The sequence below is a fragment of the Mastigoproctus giganteus genome, chromosome 12 (assembly GCF_048544385.1).
Source record: "Mastigoproctus giganteus isolate SK-2022 chromosome 12, ASM4854438v1, whole genome shotgun sequence".
Taxonomy (NCBI): Eukaryota; Metazoa; Arthropoda; class Arachnida; order Uropygi; family Thelyphonidae; genus Mastigoproctus; species Mastigoproctus giganteus.
The window spans coordinates 24,905,315-24,922,452 of record NC_143586.1 but is presented as its reverse complement, the minus strand read 5'-3'; the positions used below and the strand labels follow the sequence as shown (position 1 = coordinate 24,922,452).

Sequence of the window (17,138 nt, the reverse complement as noted above, 5' to 3'; positions counted from 1 at the left end):
GGCCGCCTTTGAGGACTACTTGGTTCACTGGTGTCCACTTGGTTCTCTATGCAGCACACGCGGTTTATTGAGTAACGCAATCATGTATCATGGAAATAGAGGAATTTTTTCAAATCAATATAATTGCTTCTTATAATAAAACTATCCTGGCAAAAGATTACATAGAATTCCATCAAAAATACATTTTTCTTTTTTATGGTTATAACTTCTTGGATACCTGTGTATATTGAGGATAATTGAAAACGAACTTCCTGATTTTAAAAATTCATCGTAACAAAACCACTAAAGATACATTGAATTGCAAGTTACGTTTAGCTAAATAAAATCAAAAGGTTTTTTAACCTTTTGAGCTTAATAAATTTTGAGAAAATTCATTAAACTAATTAAAGAAATAATGGACTGAAAAAATAATCGATCACACGCTTCAGTGGGAAATAACAGACGCTTTCTAATTTCGTGCTTACTGATGCCAATCTCTGCGAACTCCCTCCTCCCCCTTGAGTATTAGTATTTTCTCCTGCGTGATGCTGTGAGGCTCAGCAACCTTTTATAAGTGGGATGATCACCAAAAGAAAAAGAAAACACCTGACGAAGTTAACACACCTCTTCTGCATAACCTGAAAGAAGTTAGATGGTAACAAGCCAAAAGACTATTTTTTAACTTAATTTATTCACCTCATGTCGCAATAGAAATCTCGCGCACATACACAATTCAAACCAAGCATTCGCATGCCACCTGGGGACATCCTCTCCCCCACCTTTGCTCTCCCTTCTTTCATCACAGCAGAAACTCGTTTCTGGCTTATTAGCGTGTTTTTGCAGTCATCGCCTTGGGGAAGGAACACGACCGAGAAGAAAGGGGAGGAGGGCTGCTTCGTTTTCCTGCTTCTGTACGTTGTGGCCTGACTAGGACTTCAGATCGCTCGACGGACATCAAATGTCTATCCACGGTTACTCGAACAAAAATCACGATCACCAATCTTAGGGACGGGCTGTCCAATCCCGAGCAAATGCAGCGTTTTGTGTAGAAGCCTTGAAGAACCAGTTAGTGGACACTGCGAAATGTCGGCCGCACGCGAGTCACGTTAGTCCCGAACTCGGCTGGTAAAAGTGGCCGAAACTTCTCCGAGTCCTTGATCTGTCGAGTGGAGTTATCAACCAATACAATCGAATGCAGTTCGCGGGGTCAAGTTGCACTTGTTCGCGGCAGCGTCTATGCCTTGTCGTGACTCTGTTGACGGCAATATTCACTATTTTTATTTATTTTTATTCTCTCGGCTCGCCGACATTTCTGTGGTCTTCGGGGAGGACTCGTAATAGACCGACGGGTGATGCGTCCACGTGGCTCGACGCCGAACATGAACGCGCAGAAGGAAGTGCAGCAGACACCAAGGTGAGACCAATTTCTTATTATCGTAACTGTTAGCGTTTCTTCAATCATTACGCAATTTTAGCGAAAACAAAACAAAACATTTTCAGCGTTAGGTAGTGGTTCAACGTCTACGATATAATCCATCCATATTTTTACTTAAAAAAAAAAAAAAAAAAACTACTTGCTGGCGCTCTAAAGTTCATTTCTTTTTGTTGGTGGTAAAGCAAAGAATACCAGAATAAAATTTGACTGTCACAAGAGAACTACTAACTCAGTATTGAGCAATATATCAGTGTTACGCCATTTTTTTCCTGATTTGGTTAGTTTAACGGACGATTTATTATGTCATATAATAAATAAATAAAGGATTCACGAATTCCTTTTCCCTTCTAACATTTAGTATGTATATACATGATCTCCAGTTCGCAAAATATTGTCACGCTTTAGCGACTTCAATCTTGAAACTTATTTAATCAAAATGAACTAAACATGGTCGCATCCATCCTCGAAGCAGCTAGAGGGTGTTTGTTGCAATAGATAACAATATACAGGATGCACTATGATTTACAGATAAATCACACAAAGATAAATCACACAAAAATTTAGAAATAAGTTTTGTAAAATAAATTCAACGAATTTAGGAACTCTGGAACCGTTTATACATCAGTCCTCACGATATCGTAGGGTAATATCAGACCTTGTGGCCACGAAGGGCCATATTGGAATGCCAATAAAGATTTCCTAATGCAGAGGCAGGAGAAAACGTTTTTTGCGACAGTAGTCAGGAGTATTTGGTTACTAATGAAGAACAAGAACAACCTCCTTGTTGAAGCATTCTTTCAAGGGGTGCAAGAAGGCGGAGGTTGCTGTAGATCAACTAACTACGGCCGCGATTGAAGAGGACTTTAGAGATTTCTCAGTCTGTGACGAGACTTGAACTAAGCCTTCTCCAATACAAGTGACAAGTGACGAAACCACGATACTGTCACTGAGCACGCTTCCATAATATTGTGTTCGATTTCACATAGAGAACTGCTGCACGTGTGATAGTGAAGGCTCTGCCTACAGCCCTATTCATCTAACGATGACTCCAACATTCAATTTCCAGGTGCTTTAGGTATGTGTCGAAGGAAGATGTGTCTCACTTTATGCCTCATAACAGAGGCATAAAGTGAGATCGGTATATAACACCTCTCGATGTACTGCATAGTGACATTAGGATCATGATGGCTAACAAGATCCTGCTTGTCTTAATGCCCCTAAAAAGACCTTCCACTACCTGTCTGGTCCCTTCATCAGAAAACTGATATAGATTTTTTTTTTCAAAATAACTCATATAAGAGCAGTTAAGTTGAAAATAAAATCTTATTTTGTGTATTGTCGGTCGTGATCTCATCCTAATTATGTAAATTCTCTAGTGTGTATATCCTTGATTGTCATACTTCTATTTTGAACAGATATCTTTACATGACTCTTGGCTCTTATAATTCCTTTCCTGATCCTAAAATTAAAAATCCGTATCTACCTAAGCACTTTACAATTTCCAATCGCAATTTCCTGTCTTTATTCAAATTACTTCAAAAAGCACTACTTTCTTTGCGAACTAATGAAATTCTTCCTCAGAATTTCTTTCATATAACACGAATGTCTCCACAGTGACAAATCTGCTTCAAACCTCTTTGCTTGCTTCTGATGCTTTTAATCTAAATGGGCAGTTGGATTTAGTTTTTCGTGACCTTGTATCTGCATTTGACTCTGTAAACTATGCTTTTTCTTCCTATTTGATTCGCTCTTCGGAATTAAAGGGAATATTTTACATTTTATCCAATTTTCTCTTTTTAATCGCACACTGGTTCTCTCGTGTGGTAATCAACTTCTAACTGGAACGGTTTCTGTCCTTCCCTTCTCATCTTTGACCACCTTTCTGTTGGCACTCGCTATCTCTATGGCGCCTCCGTAGCCAGGTGGGCAGGAGCAGCATTGCGTAGCACACGCTTCTTGATTAGACCGAGGTTCGAGCCCGTCACCACCAAATACGGAGGATGCGGAAAGGTCAGGGAATGACCACCGCATATCCCGGAGCAATATGGCCTTAGTTGCTAAAGCTCCTAAAAACCAAATAAACAAACAGCTATCTCTATGATGTCGATTAAAATCTGATACATTTTTGGGGATGATGGAGGTACATTTAACGATATGAAACTTAGATTTTTTTTTCTTTCGAAGGTTAAAGATCATTTTTATAGGTTTGAAATCAGTATTAATGTTGATAAAATTGCTTCCATTCACTGTTCTCCCATTGGTTAATAGTCATCTCAGTCAGTCTGTGTCTATTCGCAAAGATAACCATTAACCAATGGAAGATGACCATTGAGATGATCATTAACCAATATATATAATGACCTTGTTCTGGTCAGTCTTAAATGCTTAGGAAAAGTGGTCCAATTCAGTAACTCACTTCACCTGATTCAATCAATTGAATATCAAAAGAGTAAACTCAAAATAAGAATCTAGTTTCTATATATACAAAAGCAAATAACTTTAAATCTTAATTTTTTCTTGCTTTCCAAATTATATTTTATTGTAGCCTTTTTAATTTATTAAAATGTATGACTGAGTCATGCGTAAATGATTGCATAGGTGTTACAATTCTATAATGTAAGCCCTCTGTGGCCTTGTACCGACCAGGGCATATAAAATTGGAAATACCCAAATGACCTTTCACTTATAATAAACGGATATTTATATATCTTGAAAGAAAAAAAAAAAAAAAAAAAAGTGATGGACACTACCATGAGGTGGAAACACCTATTCTGATTTCTGCTGTTTGATTTGTATACCTTTTGTTGTTGAGTACTGGCAAGAACACCACGTTTGAAGAATCCAGAACATTTTGTCTGGATTCTTCAAAACTTGGACGGCAGAAGTGTCTTCTACTATCTACTGGTACTAACATCAACTGTTCTACGATCTCATCCAACAGGAATCTGTCCGGGGGGGGGGAGGACCATGCAGCCACACAGAGTTTGGCTATGTAGCTCCATTCATTTGATTTTCTAAATCATGGCCAATTTGGTCATTTGAAAATAATATCATCATGATGTACTGTCATACGAGTCTTCTGTCAGTTTCATTAACTCCTCTTTTAGGGTGGAGCGATGTTTTTGATGAGTGCATAATAGAAGCGAAGGACATACACGCACATCTTTTCCGAGTCGTATAATGAATTTTTAACAATTGTACAAAAGGGTATTTCCTGTGTAATTTGACAACTTTAAAAAATTACATATTCAGAATTTCTATTTTGTATAAGCGTATCGCATGTTATTGTTTAACTTCAATAAAAATATAACTACAATGGTGTCCAAAAGTTAGGTTACAATCATAAAAATCTTAAATATCAAGACAAATAAGTACTATTATTATAAGACTACAAAAAAAAAAAAAAAAAAACACAAACTTTTCAGTTTGGAAAGTTTGTTTCTTTAGATTTTACTTAAAGGAAACTAGCTGCTAGAGCGGTTTGTAGAGGAATAGGCCTCCATTTTCAAGAACCATAAACATGAGATTATGGCTCTCTAAAACAAGGAACAATTCTGCATAATTGAGCCGTTTAATAGGGAATATGTTCATTCTCATTATTTATTCACTCTTTCATTTTAAGCTTCCCTCCAATATTCAGCTCAATCAGATCAGATCTCTCCAGTTGCCAAGCTTTTAAGCTTGGCAACTGGACAGACCTGATTTGATTGGGTTATTGCCAGAGTGGATGATTAGTGCACCTCAGTCTGGTAGCCCGTCTTAGAACCCTCTGTAAAAATCCCACAAGTTTTTTAGGTGCGGCCTCGATACAACATTCAAGTGCAATCCCGCCATCGTCTTTTACAGAAGAGTAACAGCATCATGTTACTAAGACCCACAATTGTATGTTTTGTAAATCCATTGTATTTTCTGGACAGACTGCCTGTTTTGACGGATGAAAAACTGACGTTTCCGATGGTAAAACCCCGAAATCCTCGTCCGAGACTGAACAGGGCTCGGTTACAATGAAAATCGTCCGTAAAGATTCTTGTTGTTTTGAAGGGATTTGAACCCAGGAGTTTTTCACGCAATGAGGAAAGACAGAGATCATTGCCATTGATCTACCCGCGAGGTTCAGAAATAAGTAGCGCTTTCTAGCGAACACCTCTTTCACGTTATTTGCATGTTTCCGAACCTAAAATGATATTCTGGCGTGATGATCGGATTTTTGTTAAATTACATCGGGACGTCAAATTTTATGCAAAATTTTTGTTGAAGTATTTAAAAATATAAATAATCTAGTTTTCACTTAGCTTTTGGAACACCAGTGAATCTACTTTTCTATTATTTTATTATTAAATATTTTTATAATCATATCTTTATTTAACATGTACTATGGTTTTATCTTGTTTTGAGTGAAATAAAAAACCACCAAGAGTATCTTATATTTTTAATTTGTAGAAGAATAAGAGCAATTTACCTCAATATGGTACGTAGGTAAATTGCTCTTATTCTTCTACAAATATTGGAATACAACGTAGAATGAATTGAGCATTGTAGCCCTGTTTTATACTATCAAACGTATATTTTTAAAACCCACAAGTCCTCTCACCATCCATTAACGATGGAGAGATTGAATATTCGAGGAATATTTCACTAATTTTCTTGTTTCTCTATACAGCAGTCATTAGATGGCCCATCCATCACTTCCAAAGCACCATTTAACGAAGAGGAGTGGCAGCAGGAATACGAAGCGAGGGTATCACGCGTGCGCACTGTGTGCTATGAGGAGGAAGTTTCCGTACTGCAGAGGGTGAGACGAATCTTTACGAATAAGAGACGTGGAAAGCAACTATTTTGCCCTCCGAAGAGATGTCCGGTAATACTAGATGAACAGCACGTGCTCTTCTTCTGTTTCATCCCCAAAGTGGCCTCGACCAGCGTAAAAGAGTACTTCCTCCGTCTTGGAAATATTTCTTTGAATGACACCGTCAAGGGTAACCAGACGGCTTTTCATCTGGAAGCTAACGAAGTCCTCCACCGCATTAGCCCAACTTATTATCCAACCTCAACTCTTCGGAGGTTCTACAAAATCATATTCGTACGCCACCCTTTCGACCGGCTCGTGTCTGCTTTCAAAAACAAGGCCGAGAAGCCTCGAGAAGAGGTGGTGAGTTTCTACGAGACGTACTGGGACCGTATCATGAGAGCAACTCGCGGGGAAGGCAACGTGAACAGCACATCCCACATTACCTTTCCGGAGTTCGTTTGGTATCTCTTGCACTCGCTCCCTAGGGAATACGACCCACACTGGTCGCCATTTTGGACTTGGTGTGACCCGTGCCAAGCTGATTATGACTTTATTGGGAAGTTGGAGACGGCAGAACACGACTTTCCGTACGCGTTCAGACAAGTAGGATTGAAGGATTTCGGAGGAAAGAAGAATGGTGAAAATATCTCCCGTCAGGTGACCCTAAAGTACTTTTCAACCATTCGTCCAGAGGACATTGTCAAGCTTTATCATCTGTATCGAATGGATTTTAAACTATTTGGCTACACAATAGATGGCTTTTTGCCTGCAAATTTCTCCACTGAATTGTGACCAAGATTGGCGGACATTTTCAGAAACTTCGTAACATCGAAACTTCGAGGACAAATTCAGTTGAGAATCGCTATCCTCACGTTCTCTTAAGGGATACTGCTGATTGCATCTTCAAAGAGTTGTAATTGTCTAAAAATAAACTTCTGTAACTTCCATCAAGGTGGAAACCGAAGCTCGAGTAATGTCTTTCTATGGGACCGTGCAGTGTTCAAAATGAAATGGAAAGAACGGATCTGAGTATTGTAGTCCTTGGGGAGTAAAACAACCAGACCAGTTGTTTATTGATTTGTAGAACAAAAGAAAGTGATGATCAGCAAATATCATGGAAAGCTTCATCAAATAGTGTGTTCTATTAGTGATACGTCAACTTGATTTACAATTCCCCTCCAAGGCATCAAGAACACGGGAAACAAGATCTGAGTGAAAAATAACAAATTGTAGTTTTATAATAATAAAAATTATAAATTATTTACAATGATAATAATCTAATAATTTTATTTGGGCAAAAGCTCTTACACAAGGACTCCATTCCCAAAGAGTAGCACATTGCACATTTGGTGGTGCATTATTTTATTTGCAGATGCTTCTTGTGTTTCGTTGAGTGGTTGAATGACCATAAGGAAATGTGAAAAGTGAATATTTTAAGTTTTGAAAAAAGTTTCGGTACTACTTTAAAATTTCTTTATTGTTAGTATGATTTTATTTTTTGAAAAATATGCAAAACGTTTTATCATTTATTTCTATTAGACTGCAATAACCAGCAAAATTTTAATATAGCTGTAAACTCAATGAAAAAAAATTGACCAATGTTCAATAAGAAAGATTCTAGTTGATTTGCTCATTTTACTGAATGAAATATTCGGGTTTCTGGACACTCGTGGAAGACTGACTAACTCAGTACTGTGTTCAAAAAAGACAATAAAACTTCATTATTTCTTAACGGGATTGGAACCCATTCCATGCGGTGTGAAAGAGTAGCGATTATAACTGCAAGCCCTATCCTGACAGATAGAGTGGAACTTGTCTTCTATATCGGACGAAATCGATTGATTCAATTGCTTAAAATTGTTGATTTTCAGCAAATCAGGATTACAGCGTATTTTTCAACAAACCAAAAAGAAAAGAAGGTTTTGCGCAAAATCATATTTTTAATGATTTACAAGATTCTTCACACTGATTTAAAGGTGGGTGGTCTAAGTCTCATCACTGACTCAGACCATATTGCACCATTGTGTACAATGGCTGTAGAAGTACATTTCGGCTAGAAAAACCAGAATAATTCATGGAGGGAGGGAAACCTTACTCCCAGCGCTTGATATTAGCTGCGCCTCGATTGAAGAGGCTTTCGCAAATTCCCGCTGGCAGTGATCGACGGGGCTGGGACCCAGAACGCCCCAAATGAGTGACAAGAGGTGAAATCGCTATGGTGTCACGGTTGCAATGGTAGTAGAGTTTTTGGAGCTTCGCCGACTAAGGCCATATCTGTAAATTGCGTGTGCTCTGTGGTTGATTTTCTGTTTGCTCGACGAAAAACCAGAGTTTCCAGGAGTAAAAACCATGCAGCCCTCGCCTGAGACCGACTAATTCAGCTACATTGTTAAAAAGGCCCATAAAATTTCCTCACGTCATCGACTGGACTCAAACTCGCGTCTTTTAAACCCGGTGTGGGAGAGGACGGCGATTCTACCAACTGTGCCACTCACGAGGGCCATGGAGTCACGCAAGACCTGATTTAACGGAGTTTATCTAATTTAATTAGTCTAATTTACAATGTTTTGGAGAATACGTTGACTCAAAGTGAATTTAACGTCGAATATCTAAAATAAAATTTACTAACTTCTGCGTTGATGGTGAATAAAATATAAACGTAAATTAAAAACATTTGCAAAGTAGTTACTACAATATGGTTCTACTATTAGGTAATACATGTTAGAATGTACGCATTTATCAATCTGAGATATTTTCTATTTATTTTATTTAATTCGGTGTTATATTACACTTTTAAATGCTATTATTTTTACTTGTTTAGTTATAAAAATTGTTTATTTTTTAAAGACTATTTTTATGGAACTGGCTGTAAAAATTTAGCCATATTAGCACCATATAAGTACGCATATTCTATATGTAAAACAATGGCAAGTGTCAATACGCCACTTGTGATAAGCCTTCGTGGTCAGCAAAGTTGGTAGAATCGCTGTCCTCTCCACACCGGGTGGAAAAGACTCGAGTCCCATCGACGACGTGAGCAATTTTAATTTAATTTTATTGATTACTGCAATGATTCCCAACTTTTTTTCACTCGAGTCGCACTTTCATTAAAAGATGCTATATTCGCGGAACACGTAGTGTAATTGCCATTGAATTCAACGTAAATTTTCCCAATTTAACAATCGATGGATCTAAACTGTGACGTTTGCTTTCATAAAAAAATTGCTATTCACCAAAAATTTCAGTTTCTTTTATTGTCTCGACCTGCCAGTTGTTTGATGCACAGGCACAGACTTCTACGTACACACTGAAAGTCACGTGGCACCACTTCTTTGAGGCCACACATTTTCACGAAGGGCAAGGGGCTGTTACTCTATTTTAAATAAAATTTACGCATACAAGAAGCGATGCGAACAGTGGACACGATTAATATTTTACAATCTGTAAGGACACGATCAGTATCGACGTCCCTTTATGTTCTCATTAAAAAATAGCAAAAAGAAAATCAGAATGTATTAGCAAATATCAAAGGCTGTTTCTGATCGCCCGAAGAGTACACATAGCCGATGTTAAAATATACACACACGCACACAAATAATAACAACGCTAACATCTCAATATCAAATTGCTGCACATAAATTAGTTTGTACAAAGCTATCGTCTGTATACACTTTATCTGTAGTTAAAAAAAAAAAACATTATCGCGGGATGGATGGGTCAACGCTGGATGAAGCTTCCATCATCTTTAGGTTCTGCGGGTCCACGCTGGAGCATGAATCTCGTCAACGTCAACGTAACACGTGGCATGTCACGTCTACGCAGAGATGGACACATTTAGTTTAAAATGAATTTGTTCAACCAACTGATCCACTCTCTCAGATTGTCCTGAGAATTTCCCGATGTCTGGGCCGAGCATCTTGATTAGCGCTGGTACCTAAAAATAAAAACAAATAGTCATCGCAGCGTCGCCCAAAAACAGTCGAAGTTCAATTAATATTTCTTATTAATTAAAGTTCACCCTTTAGAGACATTGTCTGTTCACTTTACACAAACATACACCGAGTGGGAATTTATTAGGTACTAATCTTAACAGCGAGTAACACCTCCTTTAGTCCTCAAACCGGCCTCGAGTCGTTGAGACAAGGACTCAATGGGATGCAGAAAGCGTTCCATCGGAATGATGACCTGTACAGACCCGATCGCATCACGCAGTTTCCTCTGATTGGACGTTGGAGGATTCTTCCAATAAACAGGACGTTCCACCTCATTCCACAGTTACTTAAACAGGTTCGGATTCGGTGTATGAGCAGGCCAATGAAGTACGATAAATTCACCATAATGCTCCTGGAACCACTCCTGCAACAAGATGGATAACCGCGAGCATGAAGGGATGCACCTCGTTGGTCGGTAGCAATGTTTCAGCAAGCTGTGTTATTCAGATATTGATGGACTGTTATCAGGGGCATTAAAGTGTACCACAAAAATATTCCCCACACCAATTGGATCCACTGATTGATGGCGTTGTCGCCAAACTCTGGTTTCGCTGTCAACACAGAACAACTGGAACCGAGATTTGTCGGACTAGGCGACCTTTCTCCACTCCTAAATGTCCAGTGTTCGTGTTTCTGAGCTCAATGTATTGGCAACTAATTGCTTTTCGCTGAAAAGGGGTAAGTCCCCATACAGGGTCAGAAGCACTGTGCGTTCCAATATACCCCTTTGCCCACCACTGTTCGTGCCACTTGTGCAGCTATGTCTGGCTCCGGCTATTACACCACGCTTAAAGTCAGCTGGGTCGCTATGTTGTCTCAATCTTCTGCTGATCGACACGCACACCTTCCATATAACTGACTACCTGTTTTATATAGCATGGTACAGACACCTCGATTTCTTCGATTATGAGGAAGGAGTTCCTAATAAACTGGCTACTCAGTGTACATTACTGCTGAATATTATGTTACGCTGTTCGTAATTAACTGTACTGAGAACAATACTTACATCGTTGTAACTAATGAAGAGGAATCTCAAGAGAGCAGTGAGGCACAGGAAAGCTGAAAAAAACAAACAAACAAGAGTCGATAAGATGAAGTTAATACTTATCTAAGAATTAACTGATAAAGTTGCACTTCTTCGTTATTTTATTTTGCATTATTTCATTAAATGCAAAAATTGGCTAATATCAGCGATTTTTAAGCAAAGATATTTTTGCATAAAACATAACTTTAATAATAAAATGGAGGGGGGGGGGTCACACTCGATATTAAAATTTATTTCTTTAATCACATGGTTTTCAATTTAATGTCACCAGTACTTGACGAAATACGCTGTATTTCGTCAAGTACGGGTGCACGGTCAAAATTAAGAAGGAAATAAAAAAAAACAAAATGTGAACAATGCTAGTTGAGAGAACATTAACTGAGCTAGTGAGAATCAGAGTGGCGCAAGCCCAATTAAAAAAAAAGGTGACTTACACCCAAGTACCTGTTCCTTAAACCTTGCCTCCTTTTATTCTGTAAGCCACTTAAGTCATTAGTTTCCACCATTGACCACAAGAGCAACACAGAATGAAAGAAACTGTTTAAAAAGAGTGGGTGTAAGTCAATGGCGGATTATCTTTACATCATAAAGATAATTCTTAACATTGTTAATGTACGCAGTGCGTTACATTTCAGATGCGTTCAATTTTTTCTTAAATTAACTAATTATTTTTTTCTTTTTCTGCGATTAATATAAACGTGATAAGCAATATAGTTATCTCCCTATTAATTAAATACTAAGATAAAAACTTTATAGAACACGTAATAAAACTATAATTTTACGTCCTGTAAACTTAGCCGTTTAGTTTAATTACAACTACTATATATTTATTACTCTTCTCCCATATACTTTTAAGTATCTTTTATATATATACACTCAGTGATCACTGAATTATGCTCACCTCATCCGTAATGGGCCATTATAACTCGCAGTATAAAAAGTCGAACAGCTTTGTACGCTATATAGAGCACTGATAATTTGCATCTGGTCGTGCAAGTCAAAGTGATAAAGTAGCAATTATGGGACGTAGTAAAGATATCACGGAGTCTCAAAGGAGCATGATTGTGGGAGCTCGTGCGTCGGGTGCTTCCAAATCAGAAATGGCACGTCTTGTCCGTTGCTCAGGGCCCACTGTGGTTAATGTGTGCAAAGAATCAAATAGTGTGGTTAAGGTGTGCAAAGAATGATGTCGAACGGGTCAAATCACCTCACGCCGACAGAACTGTAAAGGAATACGGAAGGTAGATGTTCGTTGTAAGCGAACGGTGCAGCGCAGTAAAAAAAAAACATCGTAATACAATATGGGGAATAAAATAATATTCTAAATGCTGATGGGGCGCACACAGACGTATGTAGACACGTATAGTATCTTATGCAGGGCGGCACCTGAATGGCAAGTTCAACTCCGTCTTTGTACACTGTGATGGTTACAGAGCGCTGTAACAGGCCAGAAATGTGTGTAATATTATGTTCGTGCAGTGTGTGTGTGTGTGTTGTTGTGTTGTTTAGTTGTTTCTGGCCAGGCAGGCGATCACCTGGAAAGTCTGCCCAGTGTCCGTCTACACCACGGGGAGGTGGGCCACAACTACGCAAGTACCATGGCCAACCTCAACAGTCACGCAATTAATGTCCAAAGAGAATTTGGAGCCATTCAAGAACCCCGTACAAGCAAGCCGGCAACAGCGCGCGCGCACACACACACACACACACACACACACACACACACACACACACACACACACACACACACACACACACAGTCATTCCCGGGAGACAGGACAGCAGAAGACGAAGAAATAAGGAAGAGAATAGCATAAAGTAAAAAAATAATAATAAAAAAAGAATAAATAAGTAAAAATAAACTAAAATAAAACAAAAGAAAAATAAAATAAAAAATAAATAAAATCTTTATCCATGTCTTTGCCCACGTCTTTATGCAGTGCTGCCCAACGTAGTCCACAAAGAGAAAAGGTGTACTGTCAAACAGAAGTAGTAATGTCATTCAAACAAGATCAGCAGGAACAAGTTCTAGATATAATTGTGTTAATCTGGAGTGGTGTCAGAAGTATTTGGTCGATGACGGTATCACTGAGCAGAGGAAGGATTTAATTGCAGAGAGTCTTGATAAAGGATGAGTCAGAAAAGTGCAGCATCTGTTAAAATCTTTGCGTGTTCTTGAAAACCACAATTTTGTATATGACGTCATCAGGACGACAGACGAGGCAACAGGCTGTATTATGATTTATGATGTGTTTTCAGTTTCATTTCTTGAATTAACATTGAGGTTGAGAGACTTCCTGCGATTAAAAGCAGCATTGCAGAAGGTTTGAAGGGCCTGGAAATTGTTGACAGAAATGAGTATCTTCTCACCTCCGGGACACAAGTTTGGTACTGTTGCCTTAACAGCCAATCTTAGGTTCTCGTAAATGGAGCATTCAAAAAGTACGTGAGGAGATTTTTCGGTAGCCCACATGGACAGGAAACTGTATTGGAAAGTCTGAATTGGTAGAGTTTTGAGTTAAGCGAATCATGTCCAGTTAGTATGTAGAAAGTACACAGTGAGGGTGAAAACCATTTTCTAGTGGATGATGAAAGTAGTGCGGTTACGTCGGGAACGAAATTTTTGGTAACAGCTCCTTTTTCGGTAGAATTCCATCTATTTTGCCAGGTGTTCACTAACAAATTCCAGCATTGGGGTCGTTCAGTTTTGGGATCAGCCTGAGGGTTAACAATGATTCCCTGAAATTACGTAGAAATGCCTCTGCGGATGTAAAAGCAAAGCCCTCTAAACACAACATGCAGGTCAAGTGGTATGGTGCCTGCAAGAGTCTGTAGAGCTGGAGTTGATACTGTTCGGCAAACGTGAAGTAGGCTAAGGAGAAAACAACGTTGAATAGTGGATAACTTGGTTTGTACAGTTTTCAGTGCAGTACGTCTAAACCAAAGCATAGATTGTAATTGGGATTATGGCAGCATTATAAAATAGATGTAGAGTTTTAGTGTTCAATCCCCAGTCTTGTCTGGTAATTTGGAGCAGCATTGCGGTAAAACTCTTAACTTTGACGGACAGATGTTGAATATGTGCAGTAAAGGAAAAGCAGTCGTCGATGATGACTCCTAAAAATTTGGTGCTTCGGCAAGGGGAAGTGATTTCTTGTCAAGTTTTACAACTGGTGGTCTGCCATAGTCTAATTTGTGTTTAAAAATCATGATCTTCGATTTGGTTGGGGATAATTTCAATTTGTTCTTAGAGGACCAAGACGATAGTTCAAAGAGTACTTTATTGGCATAGAGTTCTAAATCAGATCTTGAGTTTCCATTCACCAAAATGATACGATCATCTGCATACGCAAGTTGTTGCACATTTTGAAATTCAGTCGTCCTAAGCAGCCAATCGTCAAGAACTAGGTTCCAAATCAAGGGACCCAAAATTGATCCTTGGGGGCAACCACGGGAGACAGATATGTGAATCTTCGTGCTTTTAGTGATGACGGTGACGGTGCGATCGGCAAAGTAGTTTCTAACAAGTTTATAAGGCTGAAGAGATCAATGATTGGAACGGAGTCTACTGAGGGCGCTCTCCCACCATAAAGTATCAAAAGCGCCCTCAAAATCGATAAAGATCGCCATAACGTACTTGGAAGTGGAGCTATCAATAAGGTGGTGAAGTTCTAATAAGGCGTCTTCGCATCCAAGCACTTGCCTAAAACCGTATTGAACCGCACACAGACGTATGGAATTCCACAGCAAACGACCCAAAAGACATCCTCTCCTCACCGCTGATCATCGTCGACGGCGAATGCTGTGGTGTCAACAACACGCTGAATGGATACTGGAAGACTGGAAACGAGTGTGCTATTCTGATGAACCCAAATACCTGGGGCAACACGCTGACGGACGCCTTCGTGTGTGTGGCGCAAGCAACACGAGTCCAACCCATCGTGCACGGTGCCCATTATCCAGGCAGGTGGCGGTGGATGCTTAATATGGGGCATGCTTTTGATGCCCCATATTAGAACTGGGATTTCTGGTGTGTATGGAACAAACGTTTCACTGGTGAGGTTGACCGGCATCTCTTTGGAGACTCTGTGCACCCTGTCATGTTGCATTTTTTCCGAAACAGAAACGAAATCTTCCAAAACGATAAAGTGCCTAGTCATTGGGCCCGCCTCTGGACCTTCACGAGCGGTTTGAGGCACATAGTGAAGATACCACCCATGTTGATTGGCTTCCAAATTCGCCTGGCCTCAGTCCAATTGAACATCAGTTGAACGTTTTGGAACGAGAATGTGGCGTATGGACACGCAACTGTCATCTATTCCGACACTGTGGAAAGCCTTGAAGGGCATTGCTGCAGATCCCTACAGACGTCTTCCGACATTTAATGGAGTCAATGCCTAGAAGAATGGCGGCTGTTATCCGTGCGAACGGTGGCTCAATTCGGTATTAGGTAGGTGGCAAAAGTATTTATATTTGTCTGACTTTAATGAAATTTGCAATAGCTCGACAAATATTACAGAGAGACGGACGAACATGGTGAAGACAATAGGTGCACGTGCATTTATATATGCGAGAAGAGGCCTCAAAACAATCTGACAGTCAAACAGGTTAAAGATCGACACCTCTTCAAAATGTGGTCACCCTGGTTAAAACTGTTTAATGGTGAAATTATACTATTCAAAAATGTTTTTGACTACTTGTTAACAGCAGAGATTGCTTCTACAGGGATGGGATACACTTAAATAGAAAGGGTGCAAGAATATTTGCTGATGCTATTGAGGCAGTGTTAGGTGGGTCAGAAAACTGCTAGCTTGGGGGGTTACAAGGAGTAATAGATTAACAGTAGCCACTGGCAGAGGTGAAAGTGATTCTTGCACTGCTTCTATTGGAATGAGCAGCAGCCTGGAAAATAAGATGCAGGATATTTCAGAGACTGCTGGGAGTCATTGCAGTACAAGTAAACGCATGGGTTGTGTTACGGTAGCTAAGAATAGAAACAGGTGCAGGTATACTTGCGTGTACACCAATTCTACGAGTTTGGTAAATAAATTTGATGAATTTGAGGTATTGCTCAAAACATCAAAGGCAGATATTGTTGGGATATCAGAGACGTGGTGTCACACAGATATAAGGAATGCAGAACTGGAATTTGGGGAGTACAACGTCTACAGAAAGGATAGACAGGATAGGAAGGGAGGAGGGGTTATGCTATTAGTTAAGAAATACATAAAATACAAAAACGTGAAGCCAGTCGACATCGCTGGACAGTGCAGTGTCAAGTCAGTTTGGTGTGACATAAGCATCGGGAGATCAAAATTGAGAGCAGGAGTGTGGTATAAGCTTAATCTGATGAGTATAATAAACAACTATACAGGGAAATAGAGTGGGCCAAGTAAATCAGAGATTCTGATAATGGGGGATTTTAATTTCCCAGATATTGACTGGAATTTGGGGGCTGGTCACTCACACACTAGCAAGGCTTTTGTGGATTTATTGGATGATTGTTTTCTACATCAGCATGTTCGGGAGGCAACTAGAGGGAAGAATACTCTTGATTTGATTATCAGCAGTGATTCTTCATGCATTAAGAATCTGCAGATAAATGAACCACTAGGTGGCAGTGATCACAGTCTTCTGAAGTGGGAGTTACTCAAAGAGGTAACTACCATCAGGGGTAAAGGGAGGGGTTTTTGCTTTCGTAAAGGCAACTAGGGTTGTCGGAGATGGTACTTAAATTCTATACGGTGGTACCAACTGATGATGTTACCAACAACAAATTCAAAATGGGAAGCATTCAAAGAACTTATCTAGGCTTTACATACCAACTAAGAAATATTGTTCAAGGTTTAGGCCAAAATGGATGTCAGCTGAACTAATGAGACATGTGGCAGAGAAGAA

General features: G+C 39.4%; 2 protein-coding genes across 3 annotated transcripts in view; one reads left to right on the top strand and one right to left on the bottom strand.

The window, feature by feature from the left end:
- The first annotated feature begins 748 nt into the window (after window positions 1–748).
- LOC150076798 (carbohydrate sulfotransferase 11-like) lies at window positions 749–7,396 on the top strand. The gene is made up of 2 exons (XM_090386135.1): window positions 749–1,393; window positions 6,075–7,396. The coding sequence occupies exons 1-2, from the start codon at window positions 1,172–1,174 to the stop codon at window positions 6,993–6,995; spliced, it is 1,143 nt and encodes a 380-aa protein (XP_090242261.1). The 5' UTR covers window positions 749–1,171; the 3' UTR covers window positions 6,996–7,396.
- Window positions 7,397–9,815: 2,419 nt separating this feature from the next.
- The window catches only part of LOC150076797 (uncharacterized), an 81,715-nt gene continuing 74,392 nt past the window's right edge, over window positions 9,816–17,138 (bottom strand). For both annotated transcript variants that reach the window (XM_090386620.1, XM_090386619.1), the window contains 2 exons: window positions 11,202–11,254; window positions 9,816–10,137 (listed from right to left, as the gene is read on the bottom strand). In XM_090386620.1, coding sequence (XP_090242746.1) covers window positions 10,018–10,137; window positions 11,202–11,254 — 173 coding nt within the window. In that variant the 3' untranslated portion in view covers window positions 9,816–10,017. The remainder of the gene's footprint in view (window positions 10,138–11,201; window positions 11,255–17,138) is intronic.

What these genes read in the sequence shown, in the direction of transcription:
- LOC150076798 (XM_090386135.1), top strand. Translation starts at nt 1,172, where the DNA reads ATGCAGTTCGCGGGGTCAAGTTGCACTTGTTCGCGGCAGCGTCTATGC. An exon ending in GAAGTGCAGCAGACACCAAG is followed by an intron (nt 1,394 to 6,074) that starts GTGAGACCAATT and finishes TTCTCTATACAG; the next exon opens with CAGTCATTAGATGGCCCATC.